The 20,189-nt window shown below is 50.0% G+C and overlaps 1 protein-coding gene across 2 annotated transcripts; it reads right to left on the minus strand.

Annotated features, from left to right (window-relative positions):
* Positions 1-586: 586 nt before the first annotated feature.
* Positions 587-18,868, minus strand: LOC119450131 (SAM pointed domain-containing Ets transcription factor). Of its 2 annotated transcripts, none has more exons than XM_037713498.2 (5): positions 18,778-18,868; positions 16,745-17,396; positions 13,846-14,043; positions 11,372-11,581; positions 587-4,081 (listed from the first exon to the last, which is right to left on the minus strand). In XM_037713498.2, the coding sequence occupies exons 1-5, from the start codon at positions 18,820-18,822 to the stop codon at positions 3,702-3,704; spliced, it is 1,485 nt and encodes a 494-aa protein (XP_037569426.1). In that variant the 5' UTR covers positions 18,823-18,868; the 3' UTR covers positions 587-3,701. The 2 variants fall into 2 exon arrangements, with proteins under 2 accessions (XP_037569426.1, XP_037569427.1); XM_037713499.2 differs by lacking the exon at positions 18,778-18,868 and adding an exon at positions 17,636-18,751.
* Positions 18,869-20,189: the final 1,321 nt, after the last annotated feature.

Consider the following 20,189-nt stretch of genomic DNA (forward strand, 5'->3'; position numbering starts at 1 on the left):
TTGCTAAGTGTTAATGGCACGTAGATACAAGGGGGTACTGGTTATCGTTTGGTGAATACATTCGACCGATGACAGCCCGAATACACATAGCGCGTTCCAGCTATTCCATACTGTTCGCCTTTGCTTTTTGCTTATGATTTGGTCTATTCGATGCTGTGGTCTCACGTGCCGCCGAAGCAGGAAGCTTATACACTGCGTTCATGCTAATATTGCCAGACAAATGACAGACGCCTTCAAGCGTATACCAGAAATACCGTGGCGGTCAGCGTCCTCCCTCCTCGACAACCCTCACGGAAACGGTAAAGACGGACAACCTCCGTGCTAGCAGCATTGATAAACGTGTAGAGTTTACCGGATTCACCGAACTTTATAAGCTGACACAGCCCGATTGAACAAGGACACAGAGAAACACACACAACAGAACAGACGTCCCTGTTTTGTCGCGCTGTTTCAGCTTAGTTATATAGACAAACCAACTAGCTCTCACCAAGGTGTTACTAATGCGAATTCACAGCCGACAACAGCACCTCGCTCTCTCATCAGAGCACGCGAGGTCGATTGTCGAAGGCTCGACACGGAGACGTAGTGTATTCAAAAACAAGGAGTTTATTTGGACTCGAAACACAACCTCCAGTACAAGCAACAACGCTTTCACAGCTATGTTGAAAATGTTCCAAGTGAACAAGGGGGGAAAAAATAAGACTTCGTAGACGCACTGTACACTCGTGCCGAAATGGACAAAATTTCCGCCGCGGAAGACAATACAGTGATAACAAGTTAACGTGGCATTGCTCGCTTCGTATATCGCTATACGAGCGGGCACGAACAACAAGCGAAGCGAGTCTTCTGAAGCTGTCTTCAAGTTAACGTTGACAAATCTGTCAAGGCAACCAGAGACGCGAACACGATCGTACACAAAAAATGCTGGTACACGCGCAAAGGCACAAGAAGCGAAAAGGCACGAGTCAAGACGGAATTACAGAGTGACAAACTTTGTACATAAGCGGCGTCGGAAAAAAAAAACGGAAGTAACAAAAAAGGACGCCGTGAGTTTTTAAGACACGAAGTCAAGGCAATTTGCGGATGTCGACTGGCATTCCGGTGTATTAAACAGGTATTTTGATCTCATCAGAAAGGCTGGGAAATATAGAAACCAATCTAAATACATAAACAGTATACTATTACTGCCTATCAAACTCTTAGCACTTGGTGCACTGAAGAAATAATTGTTTTTGTTCGGATGATGACAGTATACGAGTACGCCATCGGAGTTTGGCATTCATTAGAATTTTTTCATCAATATTTTGTCTCATTTTACACTCTGACGGGTTATTTCTTTTTTTTTTTATTATTTATACAGAAATCAACGTTCACGCCCAGAACGCCAGCGTACTTCTCGCAAAAGGTCCATGCGGCACATCACACTTTGAAACGTAGAGCAACGAAGTCTACAACAAACGAAACAGCGCACAATATTTTAAAAAAAGATAGAGAGCGCAGCAAACACCTTAGCGAAACCCAACCTCTTTCACCACACATTGCTTCACTGTAACAACACTACGATACCTTTGTAATATATATTAAAAAAATAGGAAGGGGGAGGGGGGGTGGGGCAAGGGAGTGGGGGTTTGTTCTTAGAACATACTGCCCGACATATCACGGATATACGGGGATTCACTCTCGCCTCAACGCCGAGGAGGAGGGAGGAGGCCCGAATCTCCTAGCGCCATCTCATGGCGATCCGCATCCCCACATAGGGCGCGGTCGCAGGCCACTGGGATCGAACGTCTCCCTATTGCAGGACCGAGGCAACTTAGGGTTGGAGGTTGAAGTTGACCGCGTGATTTACTGCAGGTAACTCCTGCCACGGGTCCGCGTCAAAACCTTCCGCGTCACCCCAACGTTACCCCGGTCCGCTCGCCGCGTCGGCAAAAGACTCGTTTAACATGAAGTATGGTGCAATGGGAAGCTAACACACATTTAAACACAAAAAGAAAAAAAAATCACGGCGTTCATGGTGAGGTCTCCTTGCGTCGTCTGTGAGACAGGCGAGACGGGTGTCGGTGGCAAGAGCGCGACACGCGCGGTAATATTCCCTCTTTTCGTAGTATATTTTCGTTGCAATATAAAAAAATGATAATAAAGCTGCGGCACAGGGAATGGGGATAGGTGGAGTTGATGAGTCGCGCGGCGGATTTTTGACGCCGATGCGAGGTCGAACCGACTGATGGTGGGGTAATAAATAAATAGATGTTCGGGAGAACGACAAATATGTCAACACAAGACTTAAAAAGAAAAAAAAAGAAAGAAAAGGGTAACTCATAATGAACGAGAACAACCTTGGCTTTCTTTCCAACAACCTCTTCTTTCGTGAGCAAGATGGGCATTTTAACGCCTTATACAAAAGAAAAAACCGTTCGTGTGACTCATTGAACTAAAGAAAAAAAGAAACTGAAGAGCACACTTATAAGTCCGGCTCAGTCTTCCGTTTGTTTCAGATCACCATCCTCTGGCATCACCACGGCGTGTGTGTGTGTGTGAGTCACAAAAACACGAGATCCACGTATAGGTGTGTGTGTGTCCGCACCAACAAGAACAGTCCGTGGCGCGAACAAATAAATAATAGCGGGAACGAAAAAAAAAATAATAATAAACGACTGCAAACAGAGGATACACCATTTCAGTAAAACAGAAGCGGTCGACAGGAGAAATAAAAGCGTCGCGGGCAGATCGCCGGCGCAGGAAGACCTCAGCATGCACGCTCTGAGAGAGGGAAAGCATCCCCCGCCCGATCCCGGACCAGCCGGGAAAGGGACGGGGGTCAGTAGGGAAGGGAAGCAGCAACAGCAGCAGCAGCAAAGCTGAAAAACTTCGGGAAGGAAACGGGACAGGGAGATCTTGCGAAGGGGTCGCACTTTACGAGAAAGTGAGCAAAGACAAAACTACTAAAAGTGCAGTGCTATGTCCCTGTCTCTATGTACAGAACGTAAGCAACGACCACGGAGCCCTCGTCAAAGCCGTATTTCTCTTTCGCGTGCTTTTCTTTTTTTTTTTTATGCAGCCTACAGTTACATGATGGGCTTCATTTAAGTGCCACTGATTGCAGGTTGCGTAGATTCAGATAACCGAATTTTGTTAATGGAGGTAGGAGCGACTGAGAATGCTTTTTTGGTAAACGAAGTTAGCTTGACGTTCCAACATTTTAACCGTCGAGCTAGATTTCGCAATTTTAGAGGAACAGTGGGTTCGTTCTATAGGCTGCCTGTGACACAGATTCTTTAGTCTTTACATCTTAGGCTCTTCGCCTTCTTATTATTTTTATCGAGTGTAAAGTCTTCAAATGACCAAAATACAAACTCATTCGGCCGAAACGTAGACTTCGACGAGTGTTCTCCGCGGTTTCTACATCGAAAGCACTCCGATGAGGCGTAATGCAAACGGCAGAGGGCGTTGTATGCAAGGCAGAAATGACACCAAAACAGGGGCAGGGACGCGATAGTAGTAAAGAGAAAGAATGCGAGAGAGCGCTACAGTATTTGGGGGGAATATGCGACGAACACGTACAACAACGCACACTGTTTGCGTTTCTTCTTTTTTTTTCACGGGGGGGAACCCAGGCGGCCGCGAAGCACCGATCGAGGCCCAGAACCAGCTGAGAAAGCCTCGTCGGATCGGGCCGCCCTTACAGGGAACCGGGATCATCAACAGCTGTAGGGCGCGCAGAACTGGTACACTAGCCGTTGCGAGCGCTCCGTCTTCTTCATGATGCCCTTCTTGTAGTACTGGCGGATGGAGCGGCTCAGCTTGTCGTAGTTCATGGCGGGCCGGTTCTTGCGCTTGCCCCACAGCCGGGCCACGCGCACTGAGTCCTCGATCTTGAAGACGCCCCGGCTGCGGTCCAGCCAGCGGATGCAACTGCCGTACAGCTGCGGCTGCGACAGGAGCTCCTTGAGGAACTGCCACAGGTGGATGTGCGACGAAGAAGGGGCACGGCCTGCGGCCGCTACGACACCCGTCGTCAGCGCGACGCCGGTGCCGAGGCAGCGTTCGGCGATGTCGCTGCTCGTGTCGCTCGCCTCGTCTGAAACGACAAGGAGGCGAACATCGTAGGTTAGGCGCCATCCACCTGAGCACAGCACGAAAGGTGCACGCGTGTGTGAATCGTTATAGTACTATACAGCCGTTTGCCCACGCTTTCCGCTCGTCATAGGGTATCGGCATTACTGTTGCTACAGGTCACCCATCTCGTCCATCGCACATCATGCAGACTACCCCCCTCCCCTGCAATATTGCCTTGTTGGCACTGCAAGAAATTCCGAATCAATCAATCAATCAATCAATCAATAAACACGTAAGTTCATACAATTGAGCATTCATGCGGTCCGCATAGCGTGCGATGGTCGAGGAGGCGGCGAGGGGGAGCTGGAATGCAGACAGACACTGGCGACAAGAGCAAGGGTATTGCTGCAGCGGTGCAGGACGTGGGTGCTGGCAAGCACATATTTTCTGTTACACGAGTTGATGTCAATAAGCACTCCAACAGCCACTACTATATTGGCAAAGAAAAATGCACTTCAGATAGGCTCGCGCTCCTGCTTCTCCAACTAGCACGAGCCCCCAGCGACTAATAAAACTTCATTCGTAAGCATACAATTAACAGTGTTGCTCTACTCACTATAATGTCGACGTTTTATTGCTCTTTATGACATTTCAGTTAATTCAGTGCGGAATCAGCCAGAGCATAACAGAGGTCGTTTCTGACATTCTGGAGCGTTGACTGGCACACCGATAACAGTTATATTGCGCCTAGCTTTCAGCCGCCGAGTGCAACGTAGAAGGACAAATGATACCACTGCTATAGAGATAACGAAAGATAAGGCAAATGCGAAAAAGAAGGAAAGAGACGACAAAGGGGAAAATGTAGACGACGTCGTCGCCAAGATAGGCAGAAAGATTTTCCAGGGATCAGGGTGTATTGCTGTCAGAAGTCGGGTCACGGGAATAAAACCGACGACGAGCACCCGTTGCGTGAGCTCCTTACAGGCACGGAGACGGACGGAGATCTTACGAGCTGCGCAGCAAGGTGAATTGCCCGAGGGTATGACGGAAGTAAACAACGCCTCGAGCCAGTTCGTTACTTGAATCGTAGCCACCTGTGAGTCAGTCTTATGTACGACGAGCCAAGACGCCGGAGGTTGGAAAGAAGGTCACATCTCGTGAGATGCCAAGATCCTTCTTGTTTAACTTCAGATTTAAAAGGGAACGTCAATTACGAGACACAACTACACTTCGTTTATATACGATTACCCTACGACGATCGAAAGCATGAGGAAATGTGGCGGGGATATTATCGCATGCTAAGGCAGATAGTGATGTATGCCGTTTTAGGAAGAATCAAGGCGGTAAAATACACTGCTCTCCGCAAGTACTGTAGTCATGTAAATCTGTAATGATGTCACTCTATTGGCATAACGGTGCCAGTACGTGATGCAAAAGCAAAAGAAAACGTAATCGCACCGTGAGCATCCAGTTCATATATATACCATCAAGTTCGAGTGCCGACATTATTCATGCCCTCAAAATCGCACCCTTCAATTCGACAACAGGAAATGACGAAGTTTGAGCAAGGCACCAACGTCTGTGCGACCAAAGCGCGCTAATCCTCCCCTCTGTTTCTCGGCGGAAGCGCCACCTGACCTGACACACGGGAAAAATAGCGGCTTAATACCCTTCGCTTTTCTTGTTCCCCAAGAGTTATACGTGCCGTAACTCACGTAGAGCGCGCGTCATACTTTTCCAGAAGCGCTCAAGCGAGCGGCCACAGCGAAGGAAACGAGATTTGATTGTAGCGACTGGGGGTTTGAGAAACACGGGCGCTTGCTCTCGTGGGAATCCATCTTCGTGGACACGCAAGCCGCACAGACGCACTTACCGAACCAAATCGCCACCCTCGGATCTACACTTCCGTTGCTCTGCAGCATCCCCGCTTCAGCGCTTTTAGGCAGCAGAGGGAAGCACCTCTGTGGGGGCTTCACCGCGAGGCTCCGTACAATGTCAACGGTCTTCTTTCCTAGCGTGCTTCGTCACTTGTGTAGGAACGCACCACTGGTGCACACGAAGCAACGGTTCGCGAGCATCGTGGCGGCGGTGGCAGGTGTGCTACCGCTCAAGCTCCACTGCTCCTACGGTGCGGCGAACCGTGAGCGTGGGGCACACACGCGGTCGCCTCTACCGAGTTTAGTCAAAGCGACCATTATTTCTCTTTTCCGGCGACGGCAGCCACTTCCGTGCCCCCTTTTTCTTTCGATGTGTGTCATCATCCCATCATCTCATTTTTTGTACCGTTGTTGTTTTGTCTCTTTCTCGTGCAGAGAAATCCTCACCAGCCGAATAACGCCGAAGCAACGGAACATCTTTTTGTTGGTAGGAGCCGCAGGACTTTGCCGCGCTTATCACATGGCGCCGTGCGGTGAAGCATACCACATTTGCAACTTGCTCAAGAACATATCGAACTGAGTGTGCTAGGAACAATACGTACGAGTGTACGACAGTAAGTAAGCTATCCGCTAAACGCAGTCCGACAACTCTGCCTTGAGTATATCTCTATAGCATTCCTTGGCACAAGAGAGCATCCCGCTTCTGCGCATATATTATCCGTGACGTCATCTACTCTATGCGCCGTTTTCATTGTGTGTGTTGCAAGGGAGCTCCTATGGTGTTTCTTTGTTTTGTTCTTGTGGTTCTGGTATTTCTCACGCTAGCTTGCTGTGCTTGCCGCATGTACATTGTCGTTGCCTTGGAAGTCGCTACAGCGCCTAATCTTTCATAGTAGTCGCATAAGTATACTGTCACCCCCCACCACATCGCGCAAGACGGATGCTGCCTGAAAAGCACGCTAGAGTGAAGTAACAAGACGTTGTGCCGTAGCTCAGGTAATGACGATGAGACCGACTCAAAACATAGGTCCTGTAGCACGCGTTACAAACGGTCTCCAAGTCAGCCAGATCGTTGTGGACGCGCCACGTAAGCACAGCGTCCACAGCGAGGCGCAACGAGAGCAGCCTTGAAGCCCGACAGGGAGGGGACGTCTACCTGGGCTGTCCAGAATACCGACGGTCAAGCCAGCAAAAATGAAAGGTGAAAGAAGAAAAAAGAAAGGTAAGAGATGTAGCAGGAGAGAAATGAGCGGGTGCAGTAACCATGCCCCCTGAAGCCGTGCCAAACACAGGAGAAGAGCCGCTGTGCGCGTATGTATATTCATTCCTTTGCCAAGCCAGCGAGGCGGCGGCAGAAGCAGCAGCAGCAGTAGAAGAGATAATGAAAGTCCGCTCCCGCTTGTTTCGAAGCGTTCGAGAAGAGAGGCACCACCATCGGACAGGCAGGTGCGCCGCCAGGCCAAACCTGAAAGCCAACGATCAATTCGGCTCGGCCTGTCCCGAGCCGGGGCCAGCAGTGGAAGAGAGCAGAGAGAGGAGCGAAGTTTGGGGGAGGGGGCAGTGGCGATAAACGAAACGTGAGGGCAGAAAAACACAAGCAGCAGCAACAACGACGACCACTGGGGAAGAAGAAAAAGAAGCAAGGAAGATGGGACCGGCCGCCCGAGCCTCCAGACCGTTGCCCCTGCGACTGAATCAAGGAGAACTCAGGAAAGAATACAAAAAAAGGAACAATAACGAGAGAAGAAAAGAAGAAAACGAAGCCGCGCGGCGGGGCAAGGCGAGGACTGAGTGCGCGCGCCCGAGCGCGCCCCGAAATGAAACTTTTCTTCCCCTCCCGCAGCAGCATCCCTCCCCTTACGGCGGCAACACCCGAAGGAGGGTAGGCGGCTTCGGAGAGGGTGAACAGGCGGCTCGAGTAGCTTCGCGGAGTAATCCACCACGCCCTGTTCTCTTCCATCCGCGCGCGCGTTCCCGAGACGCGAAGAGGTCGAAACAAGAGGGGGGCTCAGCAGCGAAGGAGATGGCACGGGACGAGGCGGCGGGGAGGGTCGGCTCGAAAAGTGGAAGCAGGCAACCAAGCGAGAGGAGCCGACGCCCATCGCAGTCGAGGGGTAGAGGAGGGGGAAGGCGAGCTAGCATCAGCAGCAGCAACAGCGGCGGCGGCGGCGGCGGCTATAAAGATTCCAGGCCCAATCGCCGCCGGTAGAACGGCCGCATTCCAGCGTCGGGCCCCCTCGAGCGTCCAGCGAACTTGGCTGCTCGGCTCTTACGGCGGCAAGCAACGGCAGCATCATCGTTCGAGCCAGTTTCGAGCTCCCCCTCGCCTCCGCCTCTCCTCTAGATGGGCGGGAAGTGGAAGAACAGGTTGCCGTTCGGGAAGAAGAAGGTAGTAGCACCGTCGGCGGCAGCTCTGACCCGAGTCAGGTTAGGCTTCTGGAGAAGCCACCGATGCTGCCTTTTCCAGGCGGTGCCGGTTCCTCCGCCGGTTGGGGCAGAGAGGAGGCAGCGGCCCGTCGGACGGGGCTGGCTCTTTCCTTCGGCTGCTACCCCCGAAGCTCGGAAAGATCGGCGGCTCCAAATTGGGAAATTTTCGTGCCTCTCTGGTCTGCGTGTGTTTGTTTTTGCACGTGAGAGCGCGAGCACGCGCAGAATACAACCCCTCCATGGTGGCGGCCAATAGCTTTCGCCCTCCCCGTCTTGTATCTCTTGAGCGCACAGCAATCCCCCCCCCCCCCCCCCACACACACCCATTTTCGACTGCCACCTCCCAATTCCACCTGCTTCGCTCTCTCTCTCTCTCTCTCTCTCTCTGCTCTGATCGAACAGCTACGGACACTCGCGTTATCCCATACCCACAGTTTCCAACCTAAACCCCCACCCCTCCTCCCGCTCCTGGTTTCTTTTCAAGACGTCCATCGCCCACGTACACCAGTCCTCCTCGCGTCAGCAGCCAAGTTTAGTGGCGCGCTTCTTACAGCGGGCCCTTTGTTGCGCGAGGAGCAGCGAAAAGAAAGAAAACAAGAAGCGAACCAAACGCTAGCGAACCGGCATGACTGGTAGCCCGTGTTTTTCGGAGGGGTGTTGAATGTGTAATTTGGAAGGCCCCCGAGAAAGCCGGTGAAACGCTCGCAAAAGAAGGCGACTCCGCGAAAGCAAAGCCCAGCAGTAGCAACGGCAGTTGGGCGGCTCACTACGTCTACGCGGACGCGCGACACAGCGAGCGACCGCGCCATCAGCACTGCTATCAGCGGAAACGTCGCGCTGCCGCTGCGCACGCAAGCTTCGGCGCGCGCTCGCGGGCCGTTTCTCTTTTGTTGTTTCGTCCCGCGTCGTTTCGACGCCGCTGTTGCTGCAAGACCGGCGGAAAGGCGTCATCTGGTGGCTTGTGTCCGCTGAGCTACACACACACACACACACAGCCGGAGCTTTTATGGCGCGACGGACGTCGCCGACAATGGAAGGACGCCCCCCTCCGAAGCACGCACCCAGCAGATGCCGCCCTTGCGGGTGGAAAGTCATGCCTTGTGTCGTCATAAAGGAATTAGAAAGTGCTCGCTTGCTAACCATGAGAAGTGGCTGTAGGAAATAACAACCGCTTTGATTTGCCTTCGCCCCTTTATAAAAGCAACGTATATTCGAGGGATTTACTATGAGAAAAGGAGCCCTGAACGGCTAGCTATCCGGCGTTATGAAGAAAGAGGGAAGGATCACAAAGGTTTAAATAATTAGGCTGATGTTGAAGAAGGATTGCATGCAAACAGTGACGAGATAATTCTTAAATCAGCCCATCCACATACCTTTTGCTTCAAAAGTTCACAGATTGTACTTAGCTGGTCTGGTCGCTGATAAGAGATGACAGGTTCGAGAGTGCCCGATTGTTCAATCGCAGCAAGGAGGCATACAGTGAATATCTTAGTACTCGAATTTGTCAAGGAGCGAGGGTAAAATGCCTTTAAGATGCTACGCGATTTCGTAGGAACAACTGTGAGGTAGAAACAAAGGCGCTCCAACACGCCTAGTAATTTTGCGCACATGTAAGCGGCGAACTTCTAAGACAAATGAGCTGTGTAGATATTAAGCGTCTTTTCACGCAAATTTCTTCCTAGGCAATATATATATATATATATATATATATATATATATATATAGAGAGAGAGAGAGAGAGAGAGTAAAGAACGACGTCACTGCGCTGCGACACATCAACGAGATTCTCGGCTACTCGCCTCACAAGCCAGCGCCACTTCTGCTGCTCCGGCACCTAGCCTACTCGGTCATAATAACTGATAAGACCGTTTCCACCCGTCGAGCAGTGCATTGCTTGGACTGGCGCAATGTCTGGACTAGCGCAATGTCCTGCAATGTCGTACAACTTCGCTATAGCAAGAGACACTCCCTAACTGTTAGCGACAGACTAACTGCAACTTTCTTTTTTTTTTTTTTTTGCAACGATAAATCGCGTTGGTATGGCAAATAAAAGCCCCGTGTAAAGGGAGGTCCCGGGGAAATTTTTACGCGCAGCATTCCTAAACCTGTTATGCAGTGATCAGCACGTATGCCGAACAGTTGGCATCGTATGTAAACTTCAATTATATCTGACAGCTCGTTCACATGATCATGCAGTATATAGAAAATATCACACAGATGCGATTAAGCCTGTCAACATTGAAGCGCAGTCTTCGGTGCAACTGAATACGGATGAAGAAGGCAGAATCGAAGTTCTGCGGGTGGCATCGAGTTATGACACAGCCGTCGTACCGAATGACTGCCTTTGAATAAGCTTTCAGTGTCTCCGTTTCGAACGTTGTCCTTTCCACGCGACGGCAATGTCAGCGTATAAATAGTGGCCACAACAACGCGGAGTTATTGTTTAGATCGAACAGAGTATACTCAGCTCAGTGCAAATGATTCTCCGCAATCTATCATGGAGAGAACCCTGAGTATCCTGCAGAGAAAAAGAGGAACATTCTTTTCCTCTTAGCTATTTTCTCCCGAGTAAGAGCTCTGTGCAGTTAGCGAACAGGAGCACTTCGAATTTCCTTCAAACGCGCTTTTTCGGCAAAGGAATTGCCGACGATGGCGCGAGCCGTAACTAGACTGTTTCTCAAGCGTATATATCTGAGGGATCCTGTTCGGCGCATTTTAAGTTCTCACTAGTATTTCATCTCTATCTTTTTCATTCTTTTTACTCTTTTCTTATTAGTATTTCACCTTTCATCTTTTTCATCAAGAGTATTCCACCTTCTTTTCATCTTTCATTTTTTTATATACTTCATCACGCTTTTTACAGCCCGATGTTATTCCGCTTCGCAAAGAGATTGGTCGACTCACAAGCTCTCTCTTCGATGGGTTATCCTGGAGGAATATCGCAAAAAAAGCTAAAGTTCGCACAGCAGAAAGTAGATATATTCGTGGCATCCACAGCCACCACTCACCGTCGCTGTGGGCGGTTTCGCTGTGGCTGTCGCTGTGATGGCTGAGGGGCGAGGTGCGTGGCGGCGAGGCGTCCGGCGCCCCACTGCCCGAGATGGTCTGGCCCAGAAGGCTCGCGAGGTCCAGCACGCTATCTTCGGGGCAAAACTGCGTTGCCCCCGACCGTTGGCCTGGCTGCTGATGATTTTGCTCTGACGTCCGCAGATGAGCGGCTGTAGGAGACAACGAAACAAAGGGAAGAGCAGCGTCATTCTCCTGTCGCAGATTCAGCGTTTGATGGCTGAAGCGCTATAGTCATGCTAGGAGTTTGGAGCTGACACACACCAAGAAGATAACCCGACTGAAATCATCTAGGCTCTGTTTAAGACGAAGGGACTGAACTTAGCATATCTCTAAACACGCCCACTTGCAGAGTGGGTTTTGTGAATAGGGCCATGCGAAGCTCCTGTCATTCCATATAGCGATATTGAAAACGAGCCCTGTTGACCCCTCAGGCTCCAATAGCAAGACGTTACCTACGTTCAGGCGTCGATAGTTTTCAGACTGATTCGTATTCTCACGATCTTTGCACGCGGCCCGAATCCGGGCTCGCATTCATAAAACTCATATTCTATAATTGTCCGTAAGAACAAATTATGTGTCCAATTCTGATGCTGGACATGTTAGCGGAGGCAGTGAATGGGAATTCGAGTGTTAAAATTGTTTAACCTTCCGTTAAAATTGCTTTAAAACGGTGACCGTATACTGGTGTTACTTAATGTTACTCAATGTACTGCTGTGCTCTCTACATTCTGCCGACCTGTCGGCTTATCTCTTCTGTCATATCTCCTCCTGCTTGTTTCCGCACTTCAGCTTTTTTCCATAACAGTTCTTGAGGCGACGTCACCCAGAATGCCTTTCTTGCCAGCGCACCGCTCCCTTGTTTACGATAGACAAAGAAATGAACAGCTCTAGCGTGACGTCAGCAGCTTTAGAAAGCATGCGACGCTGTTTGCTTTCGGGCGCGATATTCAGAGCATGTTTACAGTTCGCGTACCGATATGGGGGGCGACAGTGACGGCTTCCTGCCGACAAAATGTTACAGCCTCGTAAACATGTCTTTACAGCTCAGTACGTGCAGGCACCGTGCTCAAAGATATCAGCTATGCCCACAAGAAGTTTATGACTGAGTTGTACCTGTGCCTTCAAAGAACGTCTCAACAAGGGAACTGAAAATGAATGGGCGCAGAAGATGGCTGTACTTTACAGCTCTCCCCATGTGTCGTTATGTAGCTACTAGCACACTGCAATTGTTTAGTTTCATCTTGACCGCCTTCATTTTGCCTTTTTGCTTTAAGATGGCAGCACGCCTATTTCTTGTATCTGATATGATCTTGAGGGAGCAGGTTCACCTTCCGCACCCGGCTTCCACAGTTCACAAAGGCAAATGTCTACTGAGTCGTGAAAAGGCGTTTGGTCCTCGCTGCCCGAGCCACACTAAGCACATGACATGTGTAGGGTTATCATACTTGCATTAGTACAAGCACTATCAGAACCCGATCGGGAGAACATAAGCAAAAGCAGCTTTCAATGCCCCCGCTCCGCTATCAGGCTCCGTACAACGGCGCCCGTAATGTTCCACTGCAGAGGCACTTGCCCGATAGACATGTCTGCAGACAGCGCTCTCTATCCGCGAGACTATTTTTGTACACCTTTGGAACACCGTTGGTCGTATGTGCGCACTATGCTCGTCGCAACGAGATCGTAGCCCTCGAGAGTATGGTGTTGCTATCGTAGCTGCCGCGGCTTATCTAATGACGCCCGCTACCGCCCACGTCACCGTGCAAATCTACAGCTTCTCCCAGCTACATGCTTAGGATATTTCATGTTATTATGAGCACTGTCCAAGTGTACTAGGATCAGTTCCAAACACGGCCACAGTTACTTAAGGGCATCAAGAGGAAAACTCAAAGTATGTTCTCGACAAATGGGGTGCTGCGTTAGATGTAATTACTGACTAATGCCGATTACTGTAATCTGGTGACAACCGGCGTTTGGATTCACAACAACGAGTAGCGGCGCGAATAGAATATACGCCTTTTAAGCTACCTCGATTTATGGCAATACTGCAATAAAACGTCAATAACGGTATTCAGAGTCACGATATGCCACTTTGCTTTATGGCCGTCCATTGCGAAGAAGATTGCGTTTTGCTCCGCAACGCGGCCAGGACTTCGTTGTGAGAGCTTTTGAAATTTTGGTTTCTGTACGCTCGCCCCCCTTTCCTTCCGTCTAGGGTAGATAACAGGACCTTCGTATCGCTGATCTCCCAACCTTCCCTCCCCTTGGTTCCAACCCTCTCTACCCTTTGATCGGTGGGATGCTCTAACGCCGATATACACTTCTCATGACTACGGCTATGGCTCTGCTGACTAAGAGGAAGCCTTGAGGAACCCCAACCTCATCACTGAAGCCATCTGCATAGAGGTGCACTCACCGGACTTCCATATTTCCAGCTGCGCGCTGAAGATGTCGCCCGATCCTGGGGCACGGATTCTGAAGTCTTCCTCACTCAGGGAGCACAGTGCGGGGCCGTTCATGTTGAAGTAGTCGGTCCTGAAGGACGGGCAACCATACTGCTGCTGAGTCCACACCAGCCATGAGTGGACGTTTGCCACACTCCACTGATAGGGATCTGCGCGGAACAAAGAAGAAAAAGAAGCGTATAGTCTCATCTCATCTCTCAAACATTGACTCATACAAAAATTACAATTACAAAAATACTATGACGAATTTTGATACAAACTAATTTTGACATAAAGAAGTGATGTAATTGGAATAATTTTCTTATGCTACATATATTTCAGATGATGCCCTCCTTCGTTCTTAACATTCCTTTGATAAAGGAAGCATGTAAAGGATGATGCAATACCAGGTTAGTCGGCTGATCCACATGCCCTGTAATTAGTGTATTGCAGCAAGTTTCCAGAAAGCCCATTCTTCGTTACTTTTGATCTCGCTCTTGCTAGATTATTATTATTATTATTATTATTATTATTATTATTATTATTATTATTATTATTATTATTATTATTATTATTATTATTATTATTAATTGCAGTGATTCGCAAAGCGCAGGGCTGGGATAAAGTTCAATTCTTTTCGTTTTGTGCTTCATCAGTGGCCTGGGAGTAGCTCCGTCCACTTTATCACCGAGATCGGCCAGCCGTGAGCGGCGGATGATAAGAAAGGAATGGAATCGAACGATAGGAAACGTTACGTTCACCGGCCCAATACTCTATCAGGCTGTAGATGCTTGTCACCCTTGCGCTTTTTACTTGTGCATGTAGTGCGTGAGTGTGTACTACCTGCGTATGAATGGGTCATTTCATGCATCACCTATCTCATGTGGAGTAGTCATGCCAGATGTATGGCCAGGAAAACATCTCCAACACCCATTAAAGTATGCATCGCTCAAGATAAATTACACGACATGCCCAGTTCCTAAGCACGATGGTCTAGCCCTAAATACGGCACAATTCCGCCATTTTTTTTTTCGTCACAAGGTGCGGCTCGTAAGAATAATCGTCGGTCAATAGGGATCGCGAACGTACAATTAAATACACTTCTTAGGGGAACAAAAAAAGTTTTGTGACCCTGTGCAGAGAGCTCCGTCATGCAGTGGCACATGTTCCACAAGTTCACTTAGATTGGGGCAATAAAGGTTCTTCGTCTCTGTTTATAGTCCCCAAGTATAGTAACACCAAGCGAAGTGAGTTGAAGCGCGGCTTCGAAGTATACATATATGTGCTGCAAACGTGATGTTGACGGCGCACAGCTTTGAGGGAACAAGCCCCGCAACTGCGACACGGGTCAGTGATAATCGATGCAAATAGGGGAGCACGCTGACATTGCAAGACTGCGCGTTCGGGAAACGCCCAAAGGGGCGGTGTTAAGTGAAATGGAACGGCACAGACGACACATGCTGAGGAATTATCACTTGCAAAGGAAAGTTGATGTTACAACATGTTATTATGTGCCCCGTTAACTTTGTCGACCTGATTCCTTTAGTTTCTCTGCTTTCGACTTTTCCTCAAAGCAGTGAGCTCTTCTAAACTTGCATTAAAGCCGCTAGCCACCAGAAAGAAAAGCAATTTGTGCCGTTCTTCAGATAGACGCGTAACAAGCGGGCAACAGTGTGTCGGCAACGGGCATACCTGTATTCAGTGACATTGAGGAAGCACTCAATTCACAGCGGAAGGAAATTAAGCACAGTAAGAGGAATACATTTCCACAGGCCACATGTCTGGTACGCAGCTCGGACATTTAAATTAAGCCTAGATTTTGGAGCTCAAGCTCGATCTGGTTGAACTTGCTTGTGTTTGCTTCCTTGATTCGGCAATGTAATTAAACTCAATAGGGTTAGTTGCTGTATTAGCTAACATCGCTTCTGCCTCGAATATCGCAAGAGAAAAAATGGCAGTCTAGCAGGCAAAGAACGTCAAGAACAAGACATGAACTTTGTAGATTCAGTATATAGGTGTTTACACAAAGACTATGGGCGTTTACACAGAGAATGGTGAGGGCAAATTCACATTGCTTCTCGTTCGTAAGTGCTTTTCGCCATTGCATGGCCGCCTTCGCGATTGGCTGGAATTTTCCGCTACGAACAATTATAGAATAAGAGCTTTTTGTGAACACGGGCTCCGTTTCGTCGGAAGTATAGTTACAGTGCCAGACAGTGCCCTCGGTCACCATAATTGCTTAAGCATACAAAGTTCCACAGGCGCATCTCGTTTGTAAAGCAGCGTTAGCGTCATATTTGACACATTGGCTAAGTGTGCAAAGCAGCTGATATCGCCAGACCAATGGGCCTTTTGAATCGGGACGATGATCGTAACAGTATAATAGCAAGTGAAATGGCGACTCTCGATGATTCAGATTTCACTATAATATTTCCGGAAATAAATGTGCACGTTTGATACTCAGCGTGCAAACACCTAACTTGTATTGCGAAACTATAGACCATAATTAAAGAAGCAGCTTGATGCTAAGGTAGGTCAAGCATAAACAAATGAGAGCGTGAGATAAAGGAAAGTTGTGCCGAAATACGCTTTCTCTACGTAGAAAATGTATAGCTCAGATGTTGACATTTGCCGCCGTCATTGACGCCGTACAGTATCAACGAACTGAATTATTTGCCTTTCCACCTCATGCTCATGTAGCATTCATTAGTAGTCTACAGACGTCTTCTGGCTTCATGCATCTTTGTCCCCTTCGTATTCACTCAAACTCTCGCAAAGTGCGCAGGTACTTCACGATGTGTGTGTGCAATGCTACTATCATCAGAAGCCCCACAGAAGGGCGGCGGTCAACGATGAAGGAACAGTACTCACTCGGCGAGATGTTGAGGATCTGGCAGGCGACGTCGATGTCCTTAGCCGCCTGCTGCATGGCGAGCAGTCGAAGCTGGTCGAGCTTGTCTGCGGACAGTGACGTGCAACAATCCGCAGCCGCGTCACTCTCGGCACAGTCCTCGGTCTTGATGGCGAGCCGCTGGTCGTACGAGGGCGGCGGAGGACGGCACGGCTTGGCGGGCGCGTACGTCATGGCAGCGGTGCCGTGGCAGCGCACTAATCCGGCGCACGGTTCGTCGTACATGCTGGGACTGCCCGGCTGAGCCACCAACGCGGCGGCAGCGGCGTTACCTGCAGCAGCCGGTGGCTGTGCAGAGGCTATCGCCGTGGGCGCTGAGCGCGGGTGAGATGCGACACAGTTCTTAGTCACATTCACGAGTTCCTCGAGGAGTGCGGGATAGTCCAGCATGGCGTTGCCGCCACCGCCGTTGTTCATCATGCACGATTGGGGAGACGAAGGAGCCGACTGTGGCTCTTGCTTGATGCGGCATGGGACCGGCAGCGCGCCGGTGACGCCGTTCTCGGCCTCGTCGAACCAGACGCCCAGCTCGTTCATGCCCCACGTGTCGGCCATGGAGACGGGACTGGCGACGCCCGCGGAATGGCTCGGACTCGGGACCAGTTGATGACGCTGCACGAAAGAAAAAGGAGCACAAAAAGCACGCAAAGGTTAGCAAGAGAGGCCGTGCAACACTGTTGCGAAACAGCAGACGTAAGACCCTTTCAACAATGGCGCCCACGACATCACTCAGGTGACAGTTTCCCATAAACTTGACCCCCTCCCAACGCGTTGAAGCCCATGGCCAAAGTTCGGCAACAGCTGTTCTTTGGGGCCAATCAACAGCTCAAGCACTTGGAGAAGTGTTTTACCGGGCTCGTCATAGAGGACGTCGGCGCATACGGTAACGGGTGTGCCGAGGAGGCCTGGTGGGACGACGCGTTCAGCGCAGCATCGAAAGGTTCGCCTGGAGGCTGCTCTCTGTTAGCTGACGGGGGGCCCTCTTTGCCGCCGGCGTGGTGGTAGGGAAGGAAGGCTGGTTCGTGGACGGCCTGGCCGGCTAGCGACGGCGGAGAGGATGGGTGTGCGCGCGAGACGAATTCGCCATTAGGAGAAGGCCACCGCTCCTCGCGGGCAGGCTCTTGGCGAGCTGTACAACGCCGCCACCGTGGGCATCTCTCTCCTCGCCCAAACCGGTTGGCTCGACCCTCGGTCGTGTGATGCTTGCTAAGCTGTTGCTGCCACTCTGGGCACACGGGGGAATGGGACGAGGAGAAGGAAAAAGACTAAAACCAAAGGAGGGCGTAAAAATGGGCTCCGCTTATTCCGCACGTGGAGGGCGAGGAGGGGGAAGAGCCGATGGCAAACAAACAGGTGCAAATAAACGCGATCGGGACGTCGTACGAAGAGCCTTTCCAGGGGGTCCACTGATGCTGTCTCTTCACGGTGGCGCGAATGCTGGCCTGTGGTGCGCAGGAGTTAGCGTTTCACTTGGGCGAGTGCAGTTGTATCCGAAAGCACCACTTTGTCAGCGGCCGTGCATGCAATCCTACAAACAACACACACGCGCACACATACACCCGCAGATGCAGGTGTAACAGGTGGGCAATGCTAGAGTTGGGAACACACCAAGTGGCAAAGCGGGAACAGTCTTATCTTGCTGGCATATTATATGAGCCTATAATTTCAATGACGGCGTCAAATTAAGGGTCTACAAATCAAAACAATATTTCGACATTTTTTTTTCTTGTAGTAAGTGGTGACAGCGCGTAGAAGCACCTAATTGCTGGAACCATCGTTACGTATTCATTCATCTCGCAGGTGAAATTGATTAATAAGTTACGTAATCACACATTTAAATTACCTATTTCACTCCGAACACCTGCCAATGACTTTAAGTTAAAAAATCAATAATAAAGGCCCCGGCCCTGGCACGGCCGAGAAGCCACCCTCAGCCCAACCGGCATCGCGGCAACAAGCCCCCCCGCGCGCGCGCGTGCACGGCGATACTCACGGGTTCTACGGCTGGGTAGTGCGGCGAAACGAGCGACTTTAACATTGCTACCTCACGCACATATCACGCACAAGAACTATGACGCGACCGGCGGGCCGCGCAGGTTTTATACGGGGCGGCGCGCGCACGTGACTCCAACACGGCGTGACGTCACGCCTATCGACGTCGTCGCCACCGGCGGCCAGTCGCCGCGGCTCGCACGCTCGCGCGCGCGCGAACGCCGCGGCGGGAGGGCGTCGGCGACGCGACGGAGCGCTCCTTGTGGCCGCGCACGAAACGCGTGGCGACGCGCAACGTAGAGGCAGGTGCCGCTGATGGAAGTGTACAACCAATTGTCGACAACGGTGGCGGCTCGGGGCACGAGTAAAAGTCCTGGCGTAGCGCGGGAAAGTTTTATGCGAGTGGTCACGCGATGGGCTCTAATTCATAAGACGACCCTGGCGTTCTTTGAGCTCCCTCTGTCCTGGCAGTCGTCACAATACTTGTCGCTTACTTCTATCGCTCTTGTTCTTCTGTTCTTTGTTTTATTTGTCTGCTGGTAATGGTAGTGTGTCTGTTGGATACTCTTTCTTTGTGGTTCAGAATTAACAACAGGATAATAGAGCATTAAAAATAAACTAAGCGTGAATAAATTAAATTATGGGGTTTTACCTAACCACGATCTGATTATGAGGCACGCCGTAGTGGGAGACTCCGGAAAATTTGGACCACCTGGGGTTCTTACCGTGCACCTAAATCTAAGCACACGGGTGTCTTTCGTATATCGCCCCCATCGAAATGCGGCCGCCGTGGCCGGGATGATCCCGCGACATCGCAGGCCGACAGCATAGCCACTAAACAACCACGGCGGGTTAAACTAAGCGTAACATGTACTGTGTGGTGACTGCTATATGACATAGACTTGAAGAAGAGCTATGTACTGTTTAGACCCACGCAACTAATAGAAAATCCATTTCGTGCAACAACGATAGTGCGGATAACGAATCACGAAGTATACACACTAAACTGTTCGTTCGTATCTACCATGTGTCTCACGTAACTTGTGCCCAAATTTAAAAATATGTAAGTGCCACGTAGCTAGACAGAACCAATGTAATGTTGTTGACGGTCGCTTGGAACAACTCAGACTACTTTTTTGTGTTTCGGCTAAATACATAAATACATAATTAGTTATTATTAATTAATCAGCTTATCAGATATTATATTGAGAGCAAAAGTGTCAATAAGATATTTGTAGACCATCCTGAAAAACTCCCGATCCAGCTTTTAGTTGCGCAATAAGTGCCATAGACATAACAGCTTTTTCAAAGCCTGAAAGAAAGCCCGCATAATACGAAAAAGTGCCGCTCCGCGACTAGTCGCATGGCACTTCGTGTTTACGTGCGGGATGTCCCCAAGTATATAAACTGGTG

Source organism: Dermacentor silvarum, chromosome 4 (genome assembly GCF_013339745.2).
Source record: "Dermacentor silvarum isolate Dsil-2018 chromosome 4, BIME_Dsil_1.4, whole genome shotgun sequence".
In the NCBI taxonomy this organism is placed as follows: domain Eukaryota; kingdom Metazoa; phylum Arthropoda; class Arachnida; order Ixodida; family Ixodidae; genus Dermacentor; species Dermacentor silvarum.